This window comes from Octopus bimaculoides, chromosome 19 (assembly GCF_046866305.1).
Source record: "Octopus bimaculoides isolate indiv1 chromosome 19, ASM4686630v1, whole genome shotgun sequence".
Classification (NCBI taxonomy): domain Eukaryota; kingdom Metazoa; phylum Mollusca; class Cephalopoda; order Octopoda; family Octopodidae; genus Octopus; species Octopus bimaculoides.
The window spans coordinates 50,795,450-50,818,704 of record NC_142946.1 but is presented as its reverse complement, the minus strand read 5'-3'; the positions used below and the strand labels follow the sequence as shown (position 1 = coordinate 50,818,704).

Here is a 23,255-nt window from a genome sequence, read left to right as displayed (position 1 = left end):
ATTGAGCTATAAATTAAGGACCATTTTCAAGCAGAGTTGGTACGAAAAGGGTTTTAGCACTTTTTGTTTTTTGTTCTTTTACTGTTTTCTGATAACCAGCTGTCTTTGGCCATTTTAGAGCACATTTCAGTGGGGTTTTATTTTGTTTTTTGGTGGAAAATATAGAGTCAATTTAAATACCAAGATAATTTAAGATTTTTTAAAACTCTTTAGCATTTAAACCAATCATATCTGTCCCAAATCCTGTTTTATGTTTAAACTGGCCAGATCTAGTATATCACACCTACCCTGCAATGTCACTCTAAAAATAAGCAATCACATCTTTGAAATCTCTAAGGTACAACATAATACATGATTAATTTGTAAATATGTGAATGAATAAGCATTATATTTGACAGTAATCTGAATGCTAAAGAACTAAATCTGTTTATTAGTTGTTTCTCTGTATAAATAACTTTTTTTCTGTACAATATGAAATTTTACTTTAGAAATGAAAAATGAATAGCCACATGCTGCTGCACACTGTAGCTTCCCTTTCCCTCTGTTTTTTTTTTCTTTTTTTTTTTCTCAGACCTTCCTCTCTTGTGCAGTCAGTAAGTCTGGTAACATATTCCACACCCTCACTCTTTCAGTCGCTAAGTCTGGCAGCATTTTCCCACCCATTCCCCTGTTTAGTTGTCATTCAGTACAGTGCAAGGGTGAAAATACTTCAGCCCCCTCCTCATTAGCTCTCTCTCTCTCTCTCTTTGATTCTCCCACCCTTTCCCTTTAGCTTTCTGTTACTTACTCCTGAATTCTCTCTGTCTTTCTCTCTCTCTCTCAGAATCTGTCCTTAGATTTCTTTCCTTAATTTTTCTCATTAATTGTGTCTGTCCATTTTTAGATCTTTAGTTGTATCTTATTTTCTTTTCCTTTTGGCCAATTCTCACTCTCTCCTCTCACCCTCTCCCTCTCCCTCTCAACTGTCTTTTATCCTTGCATTGTTGGATACTTTCCTCAACTCTGTTTCTTGGTTTTTGTTTATTTGATGTGAAACATGCAACCGAAACAATAAAGTAAACATACAACCCAATTCTCTATTTTTTAGTCATAAAATATTTTCAGAAACATGTTCACAACATACAAGGAAATGCTTTATAATTAATCTATAATATAGGAAGTAATAGGTAATAGTCTTTCAAAATCAGATGGTGCCTCACACTGAACTCAAGGCTTTCTATTATGTTGAGTAAATAGTATAGATCCTGTATTAGTCTAGCTCTTTCTCTGTGTGTGTGTGTGTTAGATCATAATTTTAATGTTCACTTTTACATGGTTGCATTGGTCAACAATTGTTTCATGTTTGTGTGCAGTTGCATTTTGTGAGTGATTGATTTGTAAAAGTACCACTTTTTGCCATAAGCATTTGTGCACATAGGCACTGACAGTCCCCGGGTTGTGAAGGAGTTCTGGTCTTATGTAAGTTGCAGTTTGCATCTAGTGTTGGCTAGTCAAATGCTTGTCTTGGTGTGTTGTATATATATGGCTTAAGACATTTTAAACATAAGAAGGCATGTAAAAGCACCCACTACACTCTTGGAGAAGTTGGTTTTAGGAAGGGCATCAAACTGTAGAAACCATGCCGAATTGGGTTGGAGTCTGGTCAAGCCATCCAACCCATGCCAGCGTGGACAATGGACATTCAGTGATGATGATGAATGACAGTGTTGGAACCTGGTGCAGCTCTCCAGCTTACCTGTTTCGGTCAAAGCGTCTAACCCATGCCAGCATGTAAAGCAGATGCTAAATGATGATGATGATTTCTTAATTGTAGTAGTTGTAGTACATGTAACTTCAGTATTTATTATTGAGGAAGAGAAAGAGAGAATGAGTGTTTGTATGTGGGAAAGTATAAAAAAAAAACTCATTCATTTTTTAGCATTTAAATTGGCCAAATCCAGCTCAAGTATTCTACCTGTTTTATGTTCAAACCTACAATGTCATTCTAAAAATAGAGTCACATCATTGAAATTTCAAAATTATGAGAAAATGCATGATTAATTCAAAACAATGTCAATAAATAAGCATTGCATTTGACAGTAATGCGAATGCTGAAGAGTTAAAGAATCACTTAAATGGTTAGAATAGAAAACGGAAGATAATGAATGCTTTTGTTCCCATTGATGTCTTGTATCCTGGAGAGATCATACATGGTTCATAGCTAAGATGAACATTAACCCTTTAGTGTTCAGATTACTCTGTCAAATGCAATGCTTATTTATTCACATTGTTTTGAATTAATCATGCATTATCTTATAGCTTTGAAATTTTAGTGATATGATTGTATAGTTTTAGAACAAGATTGTGGAGTAGGTGTGAGAGGTGAGATCTAGCCAGTTTAAATGCTAAAGAGTTAATTGGATTGTAAAGGGAAAGAAGGTGGAGAATTGGTTTCTGTTAAAGATGATAGACCTGGTGTTGTAGATTTATGTATTGATTCTACTACCGAGAGAGGATGGGGGTTCTTTTGAAGTCAGTTTTCTCTCGTTTTAAATAGCCTTGTAGCAGCTCAGACTGTTATTAACCATTTAATTAATGTTGATGGATCTCTCTGCATTAGAATCGTACTTCTCTGATTTTACCGTCCCTGCTTCCATGGGATGAAAAGGCATCAGTTAAATTCTTTCATCAAATACTTCTTGGATTCTGGGGTTTCTTGGTTCCAGCCCTCTTCATATAGCTTTTTTTTTTCATCCAGTCTAAGCCAGTCTCATCTTATTCATCTTCATGTGTCATGGCTATATTGATGATCAGGCATCATCAAAGCAGGGCTACTTATGTGAAGTGGATAGGATCCTGTCTGTTTTTTTGCATACTAAAACCTTAGTCTTTGCTAAATTAACCTTGAGGCCCTTAGATTCCAGGTTTTGCTTCCACACCTGGAATTTCTTTTCTATCTTTGATATAGAATCTGCTATGAGGCCAAGATCATCAGCGTATAGTTGTTCCCAGAGACTGCCAGTCTTGAATTCCTCTATTATTACCTGGAGGACAATGATGAAAAGGACGAGACTGAGGAATGCCTATCTGTACACCAAATTCTTCACTATACTCGTGGTTAACTCTCACCTTACTGACAGCATCTCTGTACATGGCCTGTACAGCTTTCACAAGCTGCTTATCTACCCCTAGCCTCCTCATAGTCCACCATATCACACAACCGGGCACTCTAGATCAACAAATACCAAGTATAACGGTTTGTTTTAAGCTAAGTACTTCTCTTGCAGTTGCCTGACTATGAAAGTAGCATATATGTACGAAGTGGTATCAAGATGTTCCTGGACAAGTTATGTTTAATAAAAAGAGTAACTTATTTACCTGAGTTTTAACATCATCTCCTTTGAAATAGTCACCTTGTGCAGCAGTACCCCAATCCCAGCATTCCTACCACTTTTGGAATCCACCTTAGAAGTCATTTGCCGTAAGCAGGTCGAGGACCTTCTGCAATTTGCTCTGGATCTTCACAACGATGTTAAGACAATGACCTTTGATTTGCATTTTCATCTTTGGGAATAGGGCAAATCTAAAATCGCTAAATCTGGTGAATAGGGCAGGTGCAGAAGCGATACCATGTTTTTGGCGAGGAACTCACGAGTGAGGAGAGCTCTGAAGAATCCAATTCTTTGCACTCCACAGATCCTGTTGCTGTTTGATGAATGTCCTCCTTCAAGCGCTTCCAAATGTCACAGTGGAACTTTCAGTTGATGGTCTGGCCTGGAGGCAGGGGGACGAATTCTCAACATACAAGATCACATTTCTGGGAGTGGCACTTCAGGAAGGTCTTCAAGATCGCTCGTTGTCTTCCAGGGACGTTCTTCCTCTTTTGAAGCACCTGTACCACTCGAAACATTGCATATGACCTTGTTGCCTCATCGCCGTAAGCCTACCGAAGCATGCTCAATGTCTCTGTAGCAGACTTCCCGACTTTAACCCAAAATTCTTACATTGGCTCTTTGTTCCAACTTCCAATCCCTGACAGAATTGCAGACTGCAGCCTACATGTGATCACAAAAACACAAATTTCACAACATTCAAAGTAAACGCAGCAATGTCGTTCGGCACACTGCCTCATGGAGGTCACTGCTAGCTTTCACTGCGCAGACAACTGTGTGCTGCCATCTGTTGGCATGTTACAGAGCTAATCCTGGAACTTTTTGTTACCACCTCATATATATATATATATATATATATATATATGTATATATGTAAATATATATATATATACGTAACTAAATAAAATAATGAAAATTTATTTTTATTTTGCCAGGTGGTTCCATCATCTGTGACAACAGGTTCTTCGACCACAAGCACCAACACTGTTCAGACCCTTAGCCAGAGCAGTACCAGCAGCAACACCTCTACCACAAACACTACCACCACCACTGTTGCAAACACTCCGGTTGTTGCCAAGCAGATTATCATCTCGAGCCACACTCAAGACAACAGAATATCAAGCACTGTCGGTGGTGGGGGTGGCAGTGGCAGTGGTGGTGATAGTAAGGATGGTAGCAGTGGTAGTGGTGGTAGTAGTGTCAGTGGTGGTAGTAGCAGCAGTGGCAGCAGTAGCAGTTTTGCTGACAATAGCAGGTCTTCGACCTCACCATTTCCGTTGACTTCGGTCATCTCGGCATCAACTTCATCTTTGGTGCACATGCTCGGTGCTTCTTCTTCTTCTACTACTGCGTCGTCGTCGTCTTCCTCCTCCTCCTCTCTCCTTCCTACATCTCTCTCTAACACCACCACTGCCGCCACCACCACCACCACCACTACCACCACAACGGCCACCACTGCCACCACCACCACCACTACGACTGTCTCTGTTACTACCACCGCTAGCACTCCTGCCTCCTCTGTCACCGCTACCATCACCACCACCAGCTCAACTTCATCTAAACCATTGGACCTTCTGAGCAGCTCACTGGCCCAGGCTCAGATTGACTTGGACACATATCATTTCATTGAGGAAATTGAAACAGACATGCCGAGCCAAGTGACTTCTCCAAAGAGCAGCAGTAAAACAAATAATAACAATAATAATAATAAGAGCAGCAGTGACATTAGCAGTAGCAACAGTAGTAGTAGTAGCAGTAGTAAAAGTAGTATTAACATTATTAGTACTACTTCGAGCGGCAACAGTAATAGCAATAGAAGTAGTAGTAGTAGTAGTAGTAGTAGTAGTAGTAGCAGTAGTAGTAGTAGTAGTAGTAGTAGTAGTATCAGCATTACCAAAGGGACGAAAGAGAGCCCCACGTCCAAACCCACATCCAACACTCTACTGGCTAAAATCACCACGTCACCATTGATATCGACAGTTTCAAACACAACCAGGAAAAGCAGTGTTTCAGTACCAGACAATCCTTCTAAAGTGAACTCAGGTAAGGCTGTCTATTTCGTTGTTGCTGTTTCTGTTGTCGATCGTGTATCTTACCTTGCTAATTCTCCCTCCCGTCTCTCTCTCTCTCCACACATTCTTGTTCGGGTTTACAAACACTAGAACACAAACATTCACATACCTCCCTTTTACATACACATATACTCACATAGAGTTGAAACGCTGTTTGATTTTTTTTTTTTTCACTGTAGAATTTACATCATCCCACTACCAGTTTACCATCGCCCCTTCCTTTCTAATTCATATGTTGTGATGGAGAAAAACACAAGAGTATTATTATTATAGTAGATTCCACTTGGCTCTGAAAACAGTTTGGGAATGATCTGTTAATAGGGATTATCAACATAATGTTGCCAATGTTTTTTTTATTTTGTCTTTGTTCAGTGATTTTCATGTTGGGACATGGAAGTTAGACTCTCATACAGACACATGCATGCTCACTGACACACACATGCACATATATCATGCAACAGGCTTCCATGCAGTTTTCGTCTACCAATTCCACTCACAATGCATAAGTCAGCCTGAGACTACAGTAGAGGGAAACTTGCCCAAGGCACCACACTCAAATAGAACTCAAGATCCTGTGGTAACAAAGCAAACTGGGAAGATATTGGGGATCATCATCATCATCATGGCTATATGGTAAGAAGTTTGCTTTGCAACCACATGGTTCCGGGTTCAGTCCCACTGCGTGGCACCTTGGGCAAGTGTCTTTGACTATAGCCCTGGGCTGACCAAAACCTTGTGAGTGGATTTGGTAGACAGAAACTGAAAGAAGGCGGCGAGCTGGCAGAATCGGTAGCACGCCGGGCGAAGTGCTTTGCAGTATTTCGTCTGTCTTTACGTTCTGAGTTCAAATTCCACCGAGGTCAACTTTGCCTTTCATCCTTTCGGGGTCGATAAATTAAGTACCAGTTAAGCACTGGGGTTGATGTAATCGACTTAATCCCTTTATCTGTCCTTGTTTGTCCCCTCTATGTTTAGCCCCTTGTGGGCAATAAAGAAATAAGAAACTGTATGGAAGCCAATCATGTGTGTGTGTGTGTGTGTGCAGGCATGTATGTGAGTGTGTCTGTGTTTGTCCCCACTGCTGCTTGACAACTGGGGTTGGTGTGTTTATGTCCCCATAATTTAGCAGTTCGGCAAAAGAAGGTGATAGAATAAGGACTGGGCTTGGGAATAAATTACTGGGGTCGAGTCATTTGACTGAATCTTTCAAGGCAGTGTCACAGCATGGCCATAGTCTAATGGCTGAAACATGTAAAAGATAAAAGATGCTACATGTTATGTGTTGTGCGTAAATTCATTTGTAAATATACGTATCAATATATGTCGCAGATGATCTACAAGTTTCTAATTACATTGTTTTTATTTTTTTCCCTTAGATCCAGATGTAATCTGTTTGAAAGAAACTATCAACCTTACATCCGAGCCCGTTTCCCAGCCTGTGACAAGTACCATGTCTTCATCGTCAGTTTCTTCTACTCCTGTCTCTAAGTCATTCCTGAAAGGGAGTGCTAAGCAAGAATCGTCTTCATCTGAATCCTCTCCGCCTGTCATAACCATCACGACGTCTCCCAAGAGTGTCTCGGCAAAAACCTCCTCTCCTGAAACAATCGCAAAACTACCCCTAAACATTTTCCAGGTGAAAACTGTGCAGAAGAAATTAAGCAGTGCATCTACTCAACAGGGAGGTCAGCAGCAACAGCATCAAGTGGTGGTGATCACTAAAGAAAAACCTTCGGAGAAACGCCTCTGCTCATCAAAGATTGACATGAAAGACGTAAGAGTGCATGCCATTACCACATCGACTCAACTAAAGGATTCTAATGCGAAAATTCCAAAGAAATCTTCCCCAACAGGCGTTGAAGGAAAACTTGGTGAAACCCCAAACAGCCTAGCTGAGGGCAAATCTCTGGACAATATTGGTGCTAAATCGAAAACCACCTCGTCCAAAGTGGTGGATGTCTCTTTAACGGAGATCAAAGATTACAAAAAGTTAAGAGGCACAAGCAGCATAAACACTTCGCCAGTGGATGCAGTTAAGATTCTCAAGAAGCTTGTGAGTCCCACAAGCGAAGCAGGAAAGGGCGTGTCTGCAACTGTTTGCGTGAACACGGTTCATAAGAAAGTGGTGCCAGTGACTACTTCGATGTCGCTGAGTAGGAAACTGGACACGTCAGTGGGCGGTTCGATTCTCAGCAAACCCTCCCCGCCAAAAGTAACTGTGAAGAAGATCGACTCGCACACTGTCACCGTGTCGAAAGTTCTGCTGGAAGGCCGTCGTTCCTGTAACAACAGCAAAGATATCGTTCTGTCAGCGATTCCGAAACGAAGTGAAGAGATGAAGAAGTTCCCTTCGGTTTTGATCAACAGTTGTCAGAAAGAGTTGGTCACCAAATTAAAACCGCTCAATAAAACATCAGCCCAGCTCACTACTGCTGAAAAGACTCTTAAACCGGTGTCATCGTCTATTTCAATATCCACATCATTATCGTCATCATCATCATCGTCATCATCACCATCATCATCTTCATTGTCAACATCCTCATCATCACCCTCATCATCATTGTCATCATCATCGTCATTATCATTATTAACATCCTCATCTTCCTCTCGTTCAGCATCATCTACATCCTCATCATCATCATCATCATCAACAACAACAACAACTGCAACATCAACAAAGTCATCATCACAGTCATCAACATTATCATCCTCATCGCCATCGTCGTCGTCATCATCCACATCATCGTCAACATCTTCATCCACATCACTAGTAAGAGTGTCTGTGCCAATCTCTTGCATAACTAGTTCCACACAAGAAAACAGAGGAAGTGTGCTCAACAAATCCACTAATTTTGAGAAGCAGCGGCTGGTACGTAGTTTCTTTCAGATTTTTTTTATCCAATTTTTTTTTACGTGTGTGTATATGTGCATACATATGTATATATATATATGCATGGTTGTGTGTGTTTATTTATATATATATATATATATATATATATATATATATATATACACACACACACATACACACGTGTGTGTGTGTGTGTGTATAATTTTCAAAGCAGCTTGAGTGTTGTAAGCATTATTGAACACACATACACACACAATGCTAGTTCACCGGTTGGCTGTGATATGAGGTGAGAGAATCATCTCCAACGCTTCAAAGCACATACTGTGTGTATGTGTGTTCAATATATATATATATATATATATATATATATATATATATATATATATACTCATTTGAATGATAAGATCAGTGAAAAGAATATATCTCTGTATGTTATGTATGAAACTACATAACACACACAGTTATTATGATGAAGTATGATAAGAGCACTTGATACATATAGTTGAGTAAAATATTTATTATAGTACTTGCTGGTACTTAATAATAATGCTAAGTTTCATGTTACAGAAACGAATATATGGTATTCTTTTGATTAGATTAAAATTATAACTCCAGTTTATTGAACTAATGTGAAGTGGTGGTGTAAAGTTCCATTTTCAGGTTTTCCTTGAAAATATATTATTTATTATAGTTCATTACTTGTCATTTTTAGTTAAAAGAGTTATTTTTCTTGGGCTGGTAAGGTAATAAATATGTGTGTGTGTGTGTGTGCTTCAAGAACAACAAAAAAATTTAAACTGTTTGAAAAGTGGGGGCATCAGTCAGTTTATAATCTTGTGAGAGTCAGAATGACAAGTTAGTTTCATAATGGTAAAAAGGTAAAGAATCCCTTTGGTTGTGAATGACCATGGGATTGCACCTAGAAAGTTCCCCTCCCAGGCACAAATCTGGGCAAGGTTGTTTGTGGAAGACCAGCAGTCGCCCATGCATACCAGCCTCCCCTCTCCCTGCCACTGATGTTATCCAAGAGAAAGGCAAAGGGACCGATACAGCTGAGTGAACATGGCAAGGACACAACAGACAGCCTGGTCAGGGAAACCACTGAGCCATGTGCCTTCATAATGGTAGTGTGGAAATGAATGTTAAAATTAGCGGGTGACAGGAAAAAGTGGGTATGCAGGCATAACCGTGATTAAGATGCTCGCTTTGCAAATACGTGGTTTCAGTGTTTTACTCCCAACTATGCAGCACCTTGGGCAAGTGTCTTCTACAGTAGCCTTCAGCCAGTCCACTGGTGGACTTCTTTGTCTGATTCCTCTTCTATGGTGTTGGAAATTATGTGAGCACTCAATCACTTTACAGTGTTTTCAGTTTATCTATGAATGAAACCGATTAATGTCCTTGCTGTCGATCACCAGTAAAAATTTGTTTCTTTTTTGATTTTTATGTTAGTTTAAACATAATCAGAGTTAGTTCCCTTAGTACCACTGCCAGTTTACCAATCATTTAAATGAGGAGGGAAAAATTGTTAGATTCTGTATTCTTACAATTAAAAAAAACAAGGAGTGTTTCTCCTTTTCATTATGATTGTCCTCTTTACTATCACCACCACTAATAAACTTTTTTTCAGTTAATTAATCTTGTTATATTGTTATTTTAGAAAATTTAACACAGATGGTATTGATCAATCCCTGTCAATTCTGATCAGATAAATGTGGTTCAATGACTAAAACGCATTTTTAACTTGATGTTTAAACAAATATGCCACCACCTATCCGTGTGTCTCATTAATATTGTGAACTTCCATTACAAAAATTAGATATTTTCTACTGTGTGTTAGCTCTTGGATATAGTGTTCCTATGGAGGCACAATGGCCCAGTGGTTAGGGCAGCGGACTCGCGGTCATAGGATCGCGGTTTCCATTCCCAGACCGGGCATTGTGAGTGTTTATTGAGTGAAAACACCTAAAGCTCCACGAGGCTCCGGCAGGGGATGGTGGTGAACCCTGCTGTACTCTTTCACCACAACTTTCTCTTACTTCCTGTTTCTGTTGTGCCTGTAATTCAAAGGGCCAGCCTTGTCACACTGTGTCACGCTGAATATCCCCGAGAACTACGTTAAGGGAACACGTGTCTGTGGAATGCTCAGCCACTTGCACATTAATTTCACGAGCAGGCTGTTCCGTTGATCGGATCAACTGGAACCCTCGACGTCGTAAGTGACGGAGTGCCAACAACAATAGTGCTCCTAGTTCCTGTGCATCTAAAACTACATCCATCACATTTCACTTAAGTCTTTCATTGTTTTAATAATAATGATGAGTTTTTGTAATTCTGGCACAAGACCAGCAATTTTAGGGGACGGGCTAAGTTCATTACATTGACCTTAATGCCCAACTGGCACTTATTTTATTGACCCTGAAAAGATGAAAAACAAAGCTGACCTTGGTGGAATTTGAACTCATGATAATAATAATCCTTTGAACTCAGAATGTGAAGACGGATGAAATGCCGCTAAGCATTTTGCCTGGCATGCCAACTCGCCACCTTTAATAATAATAATGATGATAATCCTTAAAGAATCATTAATCTGCCAAATGCAGTGCTTATGCATTCACATTGTTTTGAATTAATCATGCATTATCTCATAGCTTTGGGATTTCAATGATGTGTTAGAATTACATTGTAGGTAGGTGTGAGAGATCAGATCTGGCCACTCTGAACATAAAACAGGTAGAGTATTTGGGCCAGATATATCTGGTTTAAATACAAACACCTGTGATGCAATTAAATTAATTGATTAATTGACCTCACTTTCCTTTTATTTTATTTTATAATTTGACATTATTTGTAAAGCTTGGTTAAACTTGTTTTGTTTTCTGTTCTCTGTCGGAAAAGTTGGCTTAAAAGATTTTGAAACTTGATCAATCTGTGGTCAATAGACATAATTGATGACTAGTTTTCCTGCTAGATTGAAGATTAGAAGAGGTACCTTGACTAGAGGTACCTTGACTAGAGGCACAGCAGCTGTGTGTATCAGCCTCTAAAAACAGGATATATATATATCTGTAGAATAATAATAATAATAATAATAACCAAATCACTTGTGGCAGAGAATGTGTGTGAGAGAGAGAGACAGACAGACAGACAGAGACTGTGTTTTGTGAGGATATCAACTTGATTTTCTGGCAACTTTTGTGTCTGCTTTTCTGTTCTACTTCATTCACCTGCTCGCTAGCACTCTCTCCCATTTCAATATAGCATGACAGTCCTGCCCTCCTCCTCCTTGTTACAGTCTCTATTGTAAAAGTGGGAGGCAGTTCTAGTCTGTTTTATTCTTCCCCCCCCACTCTCTTTCTTTTACTCCCTACTCACTTTCAGTTCTTTCTCCTAGCCATTTATCTTCATTGATTGATCAAGCGCACATGCACACACACACACACACACACACACACACACTTCCTGTTCTGTCTGTAAGTACATGTGGAGGTGTTCAAACCTTCATTTCACATTACCTGTCCCAATTTTGACATTCTGACACACCTGTCTCATGCTGTCTTTCCTTCTTTCTTTTCTTTCCTCGTGCCTCATCCTTTTCCTTCATCTCCCTCTTCCTCTCTCCTTCATCTCCCTCTTCCTCTCCTTTTTCTCTCTCCCCTCTCTCTTTCCTCATTCCTTTCTCTCTCCCCTCCCTTTTGTCTCTCTCCCCTTTCATTCTCTCTCTTTTCCCTCCTTTCTCTCCTCTCTCCCTCTCCCCCTCCTCTCTCCCTTTCCCTCACCCATATATTCCTTTTGTATTTACCTTGTCACACATATATGACAGTGTAGTACCACCAGTAAAACACATTCAACCCAAACACTGAATTGAACAACTTTCCAATAAACACAGGACCCTTTCTGTACCTATTGTTGCAGTTGTTTTTCTATACTAAAGGTTACATTTACCTTTCATTCTTCTGGAGACGATAAAATAAACACCAGCAACGTAACGGGGTTGGTAACTCAGTTGTTTCCTTTCTCAAAGTTTGTGGCTTTAGGCTAATGCTAGAAACTATTGTTATTAACAACAGTGGTTTGCCTGAATCTTTAAGGGTGGGCGACAAAATATCTTCCAGCACTCGTTGTGGTCATTTACATTCTGAATTCAAATCTCACCGAGGTCAGCTTTGTCTCTTAGTCCTTCTGGTATCAATAAACTTGAAGTATCAGTCAAAATACTAGGGCTGAGTTAATGGACTACTCCACCTGTCCTCACCTCCCACTAAATTTGGGGTTTTATTAATTCCAATGTAAGACGTTATTGGTGTGGAACATGTCTTTTTTTTAATTTTTTTTTTTTAATGAATTTGAATTGCACTGAATTGAAAAGCTTTCGTTTATTTGCTAAAATAGTGCCAGGTGTGTACTAGTGGTTGGTTCAGTCAGCTACTACAACAATGTTGTTGTTGAGTCCCAAGGCAACCCTAATTGAGCAGGGTTAGCCCTTTAGCATTTAAACTGGCCATATCTGGCCCAATTACTCTACCTGTTTTCACATTCAAACAGGTCATGTGTAGCCTCTCATACCTACCCTACAATGTCATTTTAAAAATAAACACTCACCTCATAGCTATGAGATAATGTATGATTAATGCAAAACAATCATCATCATCATTGGTTGGCCCAAATTTCAAAGTCATTGTCAGCAACATTCTTGTTTAAGAATAATAAATTTGTATTCTACTAACGTATAGAGTAACTGTAAAATTAAAATTGCTTTTGTTATAACTGAACATATAAATGAATATTAATATATATCTGTGTGTGTGCGTGTGTGCACATGTATAAATATTTACATTTTGCATTTTACATGTCTGTCCTGAGATTAATAAATCGATGATGTTTGTTGACAATGTCTGTCAAAACATCATCTTCTAGCCTTGTGCTTTCAAAGTCGAGTGAAATAAAATAATCTGTTTTCTTAAAAAATAGATAAGGGCAAGTGACATGAAAGGCATCCAACTGTAAAAGGGGTCTTGTCCTGCAAGTTACTTGGTGACCTCAATAATATCGTCCCATGAAGGCGATGACAAGGTGCTTTGGCAATTTGCTGTGCTTGAGAAAACTCATCATGCTAAGTGAAATCATAGTTTGTGGCCAGTGTTGGTGACACATAACAGCTTCCATGCTGGTGACATGTAAAAAAAAAAACATCTGTGCCAATGATATATAAAGGGCACCCGTGCTGTGACACATGAAAGGCCTCCACTACACTCTCGAAGTGGTTGGCATCAGGAAGGGCATCCAGTTGTAGACACCAGCTATACCAGTAATATTTTGCCTGTTCAGTTGATTGTGACTCTGTCCTTTCAAATTTGTAACCTTGTATTAACATAAGAAATTTTTAAGTACTATGTTGTTTCAATTTAATTCTGAATCAGCTTTTGATATTTAGATGCCAAAAAAAGCAAAATAGTCCCTTCATTTAACAAAAGTTACGACAAATTTCTTTTTACTTTATTTAGGTTGAAATCAATGGTCCCAGACCTTTTAGCAAAACCGGCGGCATTAAGTGCGATTTAAACCCATCTGTGATGCTAACCTTGCCCGGAAAAAGCAGCACTGCAAAAGACCGTGTACCTGTCCAAAACAAAGTGGTCTCAGAACTGTGTCCAATCGAACCTCTCACAGATGGCAAGAGCACTGTGGTAAACAGTGTTTGCAGCAATTCTGAGGGTACTATTGCTGAACGAGGGGACAAGCTTTTGTCAAAGGTGACACCGAGGGCGACTAAAGACGAGAAAACACTCGGAAAGTCAATTCTCATCAGTGTTAAGACTTCGGCTGAGGTGGTTGTCGTGTCCGAACCATTAACAGTACTTTCTACGACGTCAGACAGAAAGGGTTCAAACAGCAGCCATGTGAGCAGCGAAGAGCCCCTCCAAGGGCAAGGCAAAAGTGTAGAGTTCCTTAGTAAAGAAAACCTTGAAGAAATGGTCCCTGCTGGAAGCCCTTCAGGTCAGATTTTCTTTCAGTTAAATTCTTTATTTTTTTTCTTTGTTTTTGACATTATGGGCCTTGTTGTAAATTCTTCTGGGTAAATTCAGCCTATGCATTCCTAGTTTCTCCTGCTGTTAGTTTAGCCTGGTATCATAAACACGATCATCTGTAACTCATCTGCTTCCTCCTCCCCATCATTATTGGATGCTCATCCCAATTAATTAAATTTCTAATGAAACATACCACTTATCTGTTTCAATTAAAATTGAAAATTAATTAGCAAGTCTTTGGGAGGGCTTAGTAAATAAATTTCTCTTTCATTATTAACGATCTTTGAGAGTGAATTTCCTCTCAGTTTATTCCATCTGATACAAATTTTCATGTTCACCCGAGTACCTTATTGTACATCTGCCTAATGATTCTCTCAACACTATCTCAGCAATTACAGTAAAGTCAGTGCTTCCTTACAAAGGTCTAATAATGCTGAAACATGTTATCTCCTGCACTTACTGAAATAGCTGAAATAAACTTCTATGGTGTTAAAAAGGTAAATTTTCAGATTAACACCCGCACGATTTTCACTAGGGTGTTAGGGTTAGTGATACAGTTAGGGTTATGGACGGAATTCTCTAACCCTAAAACCCTAACCCTAACACCCTAGTGAAAATCGTGCAGACATATTAGATGAACTCCACTTTCAGCCATGCATATTTAAGGAAAAAAATAGTTTTTAGTGAATTGAAAGCTTATGGGGGGCCTAATTTTGCAAATAGGACCTGGGCTGGTTTTCACAAAGCATTTTTTTTGGGGGAAAAAAAATTGTCTTATAGGCCATCAAATAAGGTAGTCATAACATAGTAATATTTAATAATTAATATTTCCTCACTGCTTAATTCTGATTAGCTTTTTAATGTTCACTCTTTAATTATTTCTAATTAGCTTCTTAATGCTTACTTAATTAAATAGGCTAACACAAAACTGGTTTCTGCTATTTAGCTGCTGTTTGCATCACAATTTAATGAATATTTTATTATTTTATTTTTTATTTAGCATACTAATTATTGATGGACAGATTTAATTTAAATACGAACCCTTAAAAATAGTGTTTATATTTGTAATAGGGGCCAGATGCATTATACCTGCTAATACCGGTTAAACCAGTTTGCAATATACCTTCTGTGTGAAGGCACATGGCTTAATAGCTAGGGTGTTTGACCCCTGGTCATAAAGTTATCAGTTCCAGTCCTGTTGGCATGTTGTGCCCTTCAGCCAGACACTTTATCTCTTGTTTCTCTAGTCCATTCAGCTGGCAAAACTGAGTCGTACTTTGTAATTCAAAGGGCCAACCTTGTCACATCGTGTCATGCTGAATCTTCCCGAGAACTCTGTTAATCCTTTAGCATTCAGATTACTCTGGCAAATGCAATGCTTATATATTCATATTGAGCGAGATCGTTACCAGTGCTCCTGGACTGGCTCCTGTGCAGGTGGCACGTAAAATACACCATTTCGAGCATGGCCGTTGCCAGTACCGCCTGACTGGCCTTCGTGCGGGTGGCACGTAAAAGCACCCACTACACTCTTGGAGTGGTTGGCGTTATGAAGGGCATCCAGCTGTAGAAACTCTGCCAGATCAGATTGGAGCCTGGTGTAGCCATCTGGTTTCACCAGTCCTCAGTCAAATCGTCCAACCCATGCTAGCATGGAAAGCGGACGTTAAACGACGATGATGATGATGATGATTGAATTAAGCATGCATTATCTTGTAGCTTTCAGATTTCAATGATGTGATTGCTTATTTTTACAATGACATTGTTAGGTAGGTGTGACAGGCCATATCTGGCCATTTTTAACAAAACAGGTAGAAAACTTTAGGCTGGATACGGCCAGTTTAAATGCTAAAGGGTTAAGGGTACGCGTGTCTGTGGAATGCTCAGCCGCTTGCATGTTAATTTCACGAGCAGACTATTTGGTTGATCGGATCAACTGGAACCCTCAAAGCCGACAGAGAGAGAGCAAGGCTCTACCTTCTGTGTTTGTCACTTCTGATTCATTCAGATTTCTCATTTCTTGAGGTCGGCTCTGACTGGCTTGTCTCAGACATTCCTGAGCTTGACTCTGCTATAGGGGAACCTTCAACAGAAGACAACTCACTCACTCACACAGGTCAGGGCTACTGTTTCACCAAGCTTATACCACTCCACTCGTGTCGCTCCTTTCCTCCTCTTCCTCCTTTATAATCTGCTGATACTCAATCGCTTTCTCAGTTCGCATGTACTCACTCCTTCTCAAAGGTTAGCATTACACTCTTGAGTCTGGGTAAAAGAATCTTTTAATTTCTTTTAGCTACCATTTATTTATTTACTTACTTACTTACTTCTTGTGTTCTTGCTCAGAAATATTTTTGCTGTTCTAGCCAGATGTGAACCAACCTTGAATCAGTCTCCCACCCACCCACACACACACACACTCCATGTAATTTAAATTTTTTTTTTTAAATCTATTTGTTTATTTATTTATTTTTGGCTAATGTGGAATTCAGTTTCAGTCTGTTCCCATGGTGCCAATTATTTAATAGGGGTGTTTCATTGCTTTATTACTTTTCGGTTTAATTATTTTTACTCCTCAGCTGTGATACCAATACCCCCTTTTTTTTTTTTTTATTCCTTCGTCTTTTCTTCTTTTTTTTTAATGAAATTTGATCTACGTCACTTTGTTTTCTCTTCGTACTCTCTCCTTTTCCCCCTCCTTGTGTGTGCGTGTGTATATGTGTGTGTGTATATATTATATCTTTTGATATTTAATTCCTTTTGCCTTCTTTTAAATTGTATTTTTATTCTTTTACTCCTCCTCTCTTTCTCTGAAGTAATTTTTTGTTTAATTCAAAACAGGGTCAAGTTTCTTACTGTGTTTCAGACATCCTTTGTAGCAGCAGCAGCAGTAGTGTTGGTGGTGGTAGTTGATGATGATGATGATTTTTGCACATTCTTAAAGCATAGGAATTTTAAGAGATGGTGGAAGGGGGGGGGTAGTTTTACGGGTGCCATTCCTTTCCCTCCCAAATGAAATTACTTTAATTAGGAATCCAAGATGTCTTGTAAATTAGTTTCCATTTTCTAGTGTTTGTTTCTGATGGTATTGACATCTTCTCTTGACTGAGCAATACTTGTGGAAGGTAGAATGGCAAACCCATCATTATATTGATTATATTGATGATAATTCTTTCTACTGTGGTGGACACAAGGCAGCAATGTTTTTTTTTTGTTTTTTTTTTGTTTTTTTTTGGAGGGTGTCAGATCAGTTGCATCCCTCCCCCCCATGCTCAACTGGTACTTATTGACTCCAAAACATTGAAAAGTTAAGTTGAACTTGGAAGATAAAGAGCTGGAAAAAATGCTGTTGAGCATTTTGTCTCACTCATTAATGATTCTGCCGGTTTACCACCATAATTAATAATAGTGGCTCTCGTGGCTTCTGATCTTAATTGATTGGAGGTGTTATCATGTACATTGTTTTGCCTTGATGCAAAAGATGAGCTACATCAAATATTCTGTTCAATACCACAGATTTGCTTGTCAGTTGTTTGACCTTAACCAGTTGAGCATGTCCCTTAGCGGCTGATGATATGTGCATCCTTGATCATGAGCAGAAGTAGTGAGGAAGCATCATGGCTTTACAACTATTTTTCCATGCTTGCATGGGTTGGTCGGAGTTTATTTAGGCAAGATTTCCTGTGGCCAGGTGCCCTTCGCTGTTACTTACCCTGACCAATTTCTAAGCGAGCTAATAAAATATTTCCCTTTTGGCAGGCTGTATTTTTCACAAGCTATTGGGAATTAACGACACTGTTTATGTGATAGTGACACTCGCGTACGACTATCACGCAATGTCATGACAGACTGCTTATGTGATGGTGACACTTATTTAAACACACACACACACACACACACACACACACACACACACATACATGTGAATAATAAATACTACTGCTGCTGAGGACGAATTAGATTTGGTTTTGTCTGTCATTCTTCCAGACTCATTAAGTCCCAGTGAGTGTGTGTGTGTATAGACACACGCACACACATACATTTTATCTTTTATTTGTTTCAGTCATTAGACTGTGGCCATGCTGGAGCACTGCCTTGAAGAATTTTAGTCATACTTATTAACCCCGGTACTTAATTAAACCTGGTACTTATTGTATTGGTCACTTTGGCTAAAACTGCTATGTTACTGGGATGTAAACACATCAACACCGGTTGTCAAGCAGTGGTGGGGGACAGACACACAGACACACACACACACACACACACATTACATATGGCAGGCTTCTTTCAGTTTCTATCTATCGAATCCACTCACGTGACTGATCAGCCCGAGACTGTAGTAGAAGACACTTGCCCAAGGTGCCATGCAGTGGGACTGAACCCAGAATCATGTGGTTGGGAAGCAAACTTCTTGCCACACAGCCACCCCTGCGTGTACATATATTAAGATCAGGCCTTCTTGTCTTACAAAAACAATACTGGAGCAGGTGAATTGCACTATTCGAAATATGTACCCAGTGAGGCGTGAGGCTGGAAAGGAGTCAACTGTGAAGCTGTTCTCTAACAACTATCTCCCACCACCACCACAGATAACACACACACACACACTGTCTCTGTCTGTCTGTCTCTGTCTCTCTTTCTCAATTAAGGTTCACTTGTCAACTTCAATATCATTGCTATATGATCCACATTTCATTTCTAGTTTCACTCTAATCAGATCAGAACTGTAGAGGTGTCAGTGTCTTGTAGAATAAAAGATACGGGGTTTGAATTAAGCTTTTGTTGTCATACACATTCTTAGTGGTATTGCTTCAGTGCACACTGCTACTCTTTTACTTGTTTTAGTCATTTGACTGCGGCCATGCTGGAGCACCGCCTTTATAGTCGAGCAAACCGCCCCCAGGACTTATTCTTTGTAAGCCTAGTACTTATTCTATCGGTCTCTTTTGCCGAACCACTGAGTTACGGGAACGTAAACACACCAGCATCGGTTGTCAAACGAAGTTGGGGGGACAAACATAGACACACACACACACACATATATATATATATATACGACGGGCTTCTTTCAGTTTCTGTCAACCAAATTCACTCACATAGTCACACCTGTACCTGCAAATTATATTACTAATGTTTTTGCCTTAAGGCTTCTATTGTTTTGTTTTGTTTTATATGAATTTAAAGAGATTTTTTTTTATTAGCAAATAGGCTAGTTAGTTCTGTCTTGGGCCCTAGGACTTATTGGGACAGTTACCTGGTTTCCCTGGTATATAAGGATCACAGCCCCGCCCCCCGGCCTGGACACCAGTCCTTTGCAGTGTTACCCATTTATAGATGGGTTGTCTGGTGCGACATGAAATGAAATGAAGTGTTTTGCTCAAAAACACAATGCACCACCCAGTGTGGGAATTGAAATCATGATCTGAGGATTGCAAGTGGAACACCCTAACCATTAGGCCATGTGCCTTCACTGTGGTTGGGAGTGGAGTGTTTTAAGCATTTGACATTTAAACTGGCCACATCTGGCCCAAATATTCTACCTGTTTTATGTTCAAACTGCCCAGATCTGACCTCTCACACCAACCCTACAAAATTTCATTGGCACAAAATACTGCATAATTAAAAGAAAACAACAAAGAAAAAAGGTCAATAAATAAGCATGACTGTGTGGTAAGAAGCTTGCTTCCCAACCTCATGGTTCTGGATTTAGTTCCCCTGCATGGCACCTTGGGCAAGTGTCTTCTACTAAAGCCTTGGACCAACTAAAGCTTCGTGAGTGGATTTGGTAGACAGAAACTGAAAGAAGCCTGTTTCATATATATATATATATATATATATATATATATATATATATATATTTGTGTGTCACTTGACAACCGATGTTGGTGTTTACATTCCCTGTAACTTAGCAGTTCGGCAAAAGAGACCGATAGAATAAGTACTAGGCTTACAACGAATAAGTCCTGGGGTCGATTTCTGCGACTAAAACCCTTTGGGGCAGTTTTCCTGCATGGCCACAATCAAATAACTGAAACATGTAAAAGAATAAAGATAAGCATTGAATAAAGATAAATGGCGGTGCCCCAGCATGGCCACAGCTCATGAGCTGAAACTAGATAAAATGAAATTAAAATTGCTTTTAACGGAATAATGTGAATAATGCTCAAGGGTTAAGCCTCCTGCTGTAGATACCCCCCCCCCCCCCGTTGGCTTGTATGTTGTATTGGTGTGTGTGTGTTTGTGTTCCAAACTATTTCTTGAGTGAGGGGACATGAGGCTGCATACTCTAGTCTGCCTTTTTTTTTCTCTCTCTGAGAAAGCAGGTGCCCCTTCTATTTCATGGTTCAGTAATTAATGGTAAGAAAAGGCATCTGGCTGTTAGGAAAATGTAGGGTGGGATGTGTTGAGGGGTTTGATAGGGGAGGGCAAATAAAATAGATTTTTCTCATTATCTCCCCCCCTCCTCCTCCTTCCTTTTTACCTAACAATATGCAAATGTTCAAATTTGGGAAATGGGATCATCACACCTTTTTGTTAATATGGCAAACATTGGCATGAAACAATTTAAAAGAAAGAGAGCTTTGTGGTAATTTGAGAGAAAAGTAAGACTGTGTGTGTGTGTGTGTGTGTGCATGCGAGTATTCTTGTTGAAAGTTGATCCACTGCTAGCATGCCTTAATCATCTATGTGAACTGGTGTGTGTGTGTGTGTGTCCTAATTTTTTACCCAGCAATGTGTGTGTGTGTGTACACACACAAACACACACACACATAAAGCAATGTTCATGGGTCATTAATTTCTTTGGGTTTAGAGACAGCCTATCTCTATCTCTATCTCTATCTCTGTAAACTAGCTATGTGTGTGTGTGTGTGTGTATATATATATATATATATATATATATATATATAATATATATGGACACACATACACTCTTTCTCTCTTTCACAGGTAAAGAAAAACTGAAAAAAAAAGGGGGAAAGACTGGGAGATGTGTGACACACACACATGCACACACACACACACACACGCACACACACACACACACACACAACATTGAAGGAACGTTTGATTGGTCGGGAGCTGCAAAGAGAAAGACATGCTTTTGTCTATGGGAGTGGTGAGCAACAGACTTGCCACACACATTCACACACACTGCTTTACACATGTGCAAATCTAGTCCAAAGTGTCCCGTTTCAGCAAGAGAAAGCAAGAAGACAGCAAATTAGACATATGTGATGCAATGCTGAATAATTTCTTTGTGCGAATGTGAATGTATATTATATTATATTTCTGTGGTGTACATATAACATTACATGACTTTTTAAATATTTCTTGTAGCAGTCTCAAGAAACAAACTTTTTTGTGGGGGAGGGGGTTATATATATATATATAAGTTGTGTGACCTACTTTCACTGTTGAAAATGGCAGTAACTTCTTAATGGTTTATGCATCGAGGGTTCAAACTCAGCAATAGTAGATGTGCTTATGCATGTCTTGTCACTGAAAGTTTTTTTTTTTTTCTCGTTTTTGTTGTTGATTGAACAGAGCTATGATGGAAAAGCAATTGAACTGTGACAGTCTTGCTGTGTTTTTTGTTGTTGGTTTTTTTAAGGAATGAATGTTCCCATTCTCATTGGCTGTAGCTTGTGGGAGCAAGGGCTCAGACACAGCCACCTCTCCTCACACTCTGTTAGGGTCCCTTCCCTACTATCTAGTACTTGATGTTATTTCTTTGGCCTTGTTAACCGTGAGCTTGTATTTCTGTCCACCCTGCTACCCTCCTGCGAGTGCATTCTTTTAAAAAAGTTGTAGTGAACCCATGACAATCTGTTTATGGTTGAATGAACATTGCCTAAACTGACCCCTCATTGGGCTTACAGGTTATGTGTGTAGGGGCATGATTCAAAAGCAAAATGTTACCTTTGAGAGCTAACGACACCCATATCCTGAAAAGGAAACGTGCATCACCAAGATTACCAAACTCGGGGAAACACTCTTGAATGGAAGTCACACCAAAATTTGATTCTATACAGCAGCAATCACGGCCCAGGTCATAAAGAAAGCTGAAAACTAAGAGGGACGAGAGATATTGGTTAAAAAATAAAATTCAGTTTGATATCACGAGTTTTAGCAATCTGTTCTTTTCAAATGCACATGACTGTGTTAAAGATTATTGTACATGCGTATATTTTATTCAATACTGCTTCATGTAACTCTAATTAATTAATTACAGCTTGACTAAGCTTTTCATGCACCTGTAAATTGATTATCTGCTCTTCTTATATGGATCATCATTCTGATAGGGGGGGGGGGGGGGCTGTGAACAACAAATTCCAGTATTCATGGCTGAAGGCACTTAACAATGTGAAAATGCATGCTTCCCTTAGTTTGATGACATCATTCATAGCCTAATATGTTTTCACACCTGTTGTCTAGGAGGTGAAATTTCTCCCAAGGCTGTTTCTGCAGTGAAAGGCCGTCCCATGTTCAAGTATACATGAATGTGTTAAATATCATTGTGCATGCAAGAATCTCACTTTGCAACCATGTGGTTTTAGGTTCAATCCCAGTGTGTGGCACTTTGGCTGTCTTCTGCTTAAGCCCTGGGCTGACCAATTCCTTGTGATTGAATTTGGGAGAAGTCTACTCTGTGTGTGTGTGTGTGTATGTGTGTGACCCCCCAACCTTCATACTGCTTGACAACTGATGTCAGTTTGTTTACATCCCCATAACAGTAGTTTGGTTAAAGAGACTAATAGAATAAATACCAGACTTGGGGGGGGGGGGAACTTAAGTACCAGGGTCAATTTGTTCCTCTAAAAGTGTTCAAGGCAATGCCCCAGCATGGCCACCGTCCTTATGATTAAAACACAGAGAAAATAAAGATTTGTTTTTAAAATTATTTTTTTAAAAAAATTGTTGTTGTTGTTGT

General features: G+C 39.4%; 1 protein-coding gene across 5 annotated transcripts in view; it reads left to right on the top strand.

The window, feature by feature from the left end:
- The window catches only part of LOC106867995 (uncharacterized), a 67,676-nt gene that overhangs the window by 32,691 nt on the left and 11,730 nt on the right, over window positions 1-23,255 (top strand). For all 5 annotated transcript variants that reach the window (XM_089337671.1, XM_089337673.1, XM_089337674.1 and 2 more), the window contains 3 exons: window positions 4,307-5,414; window positions 6,820-8,312; window positions 13,799-14,291. In XM_089337671.1, coding sequence (XP_089193797.1) covers window positions 4,307-5,414; window positions 6,820-8,312; window positions 13,799-14,291 — 3,094 coding nt within the window. The remainder of the gene's footprint in view (window positions 1-4,306; window positions 5,415-6,819; window positions 8,313-13,798; window positions 14,292-23,255) is intronic.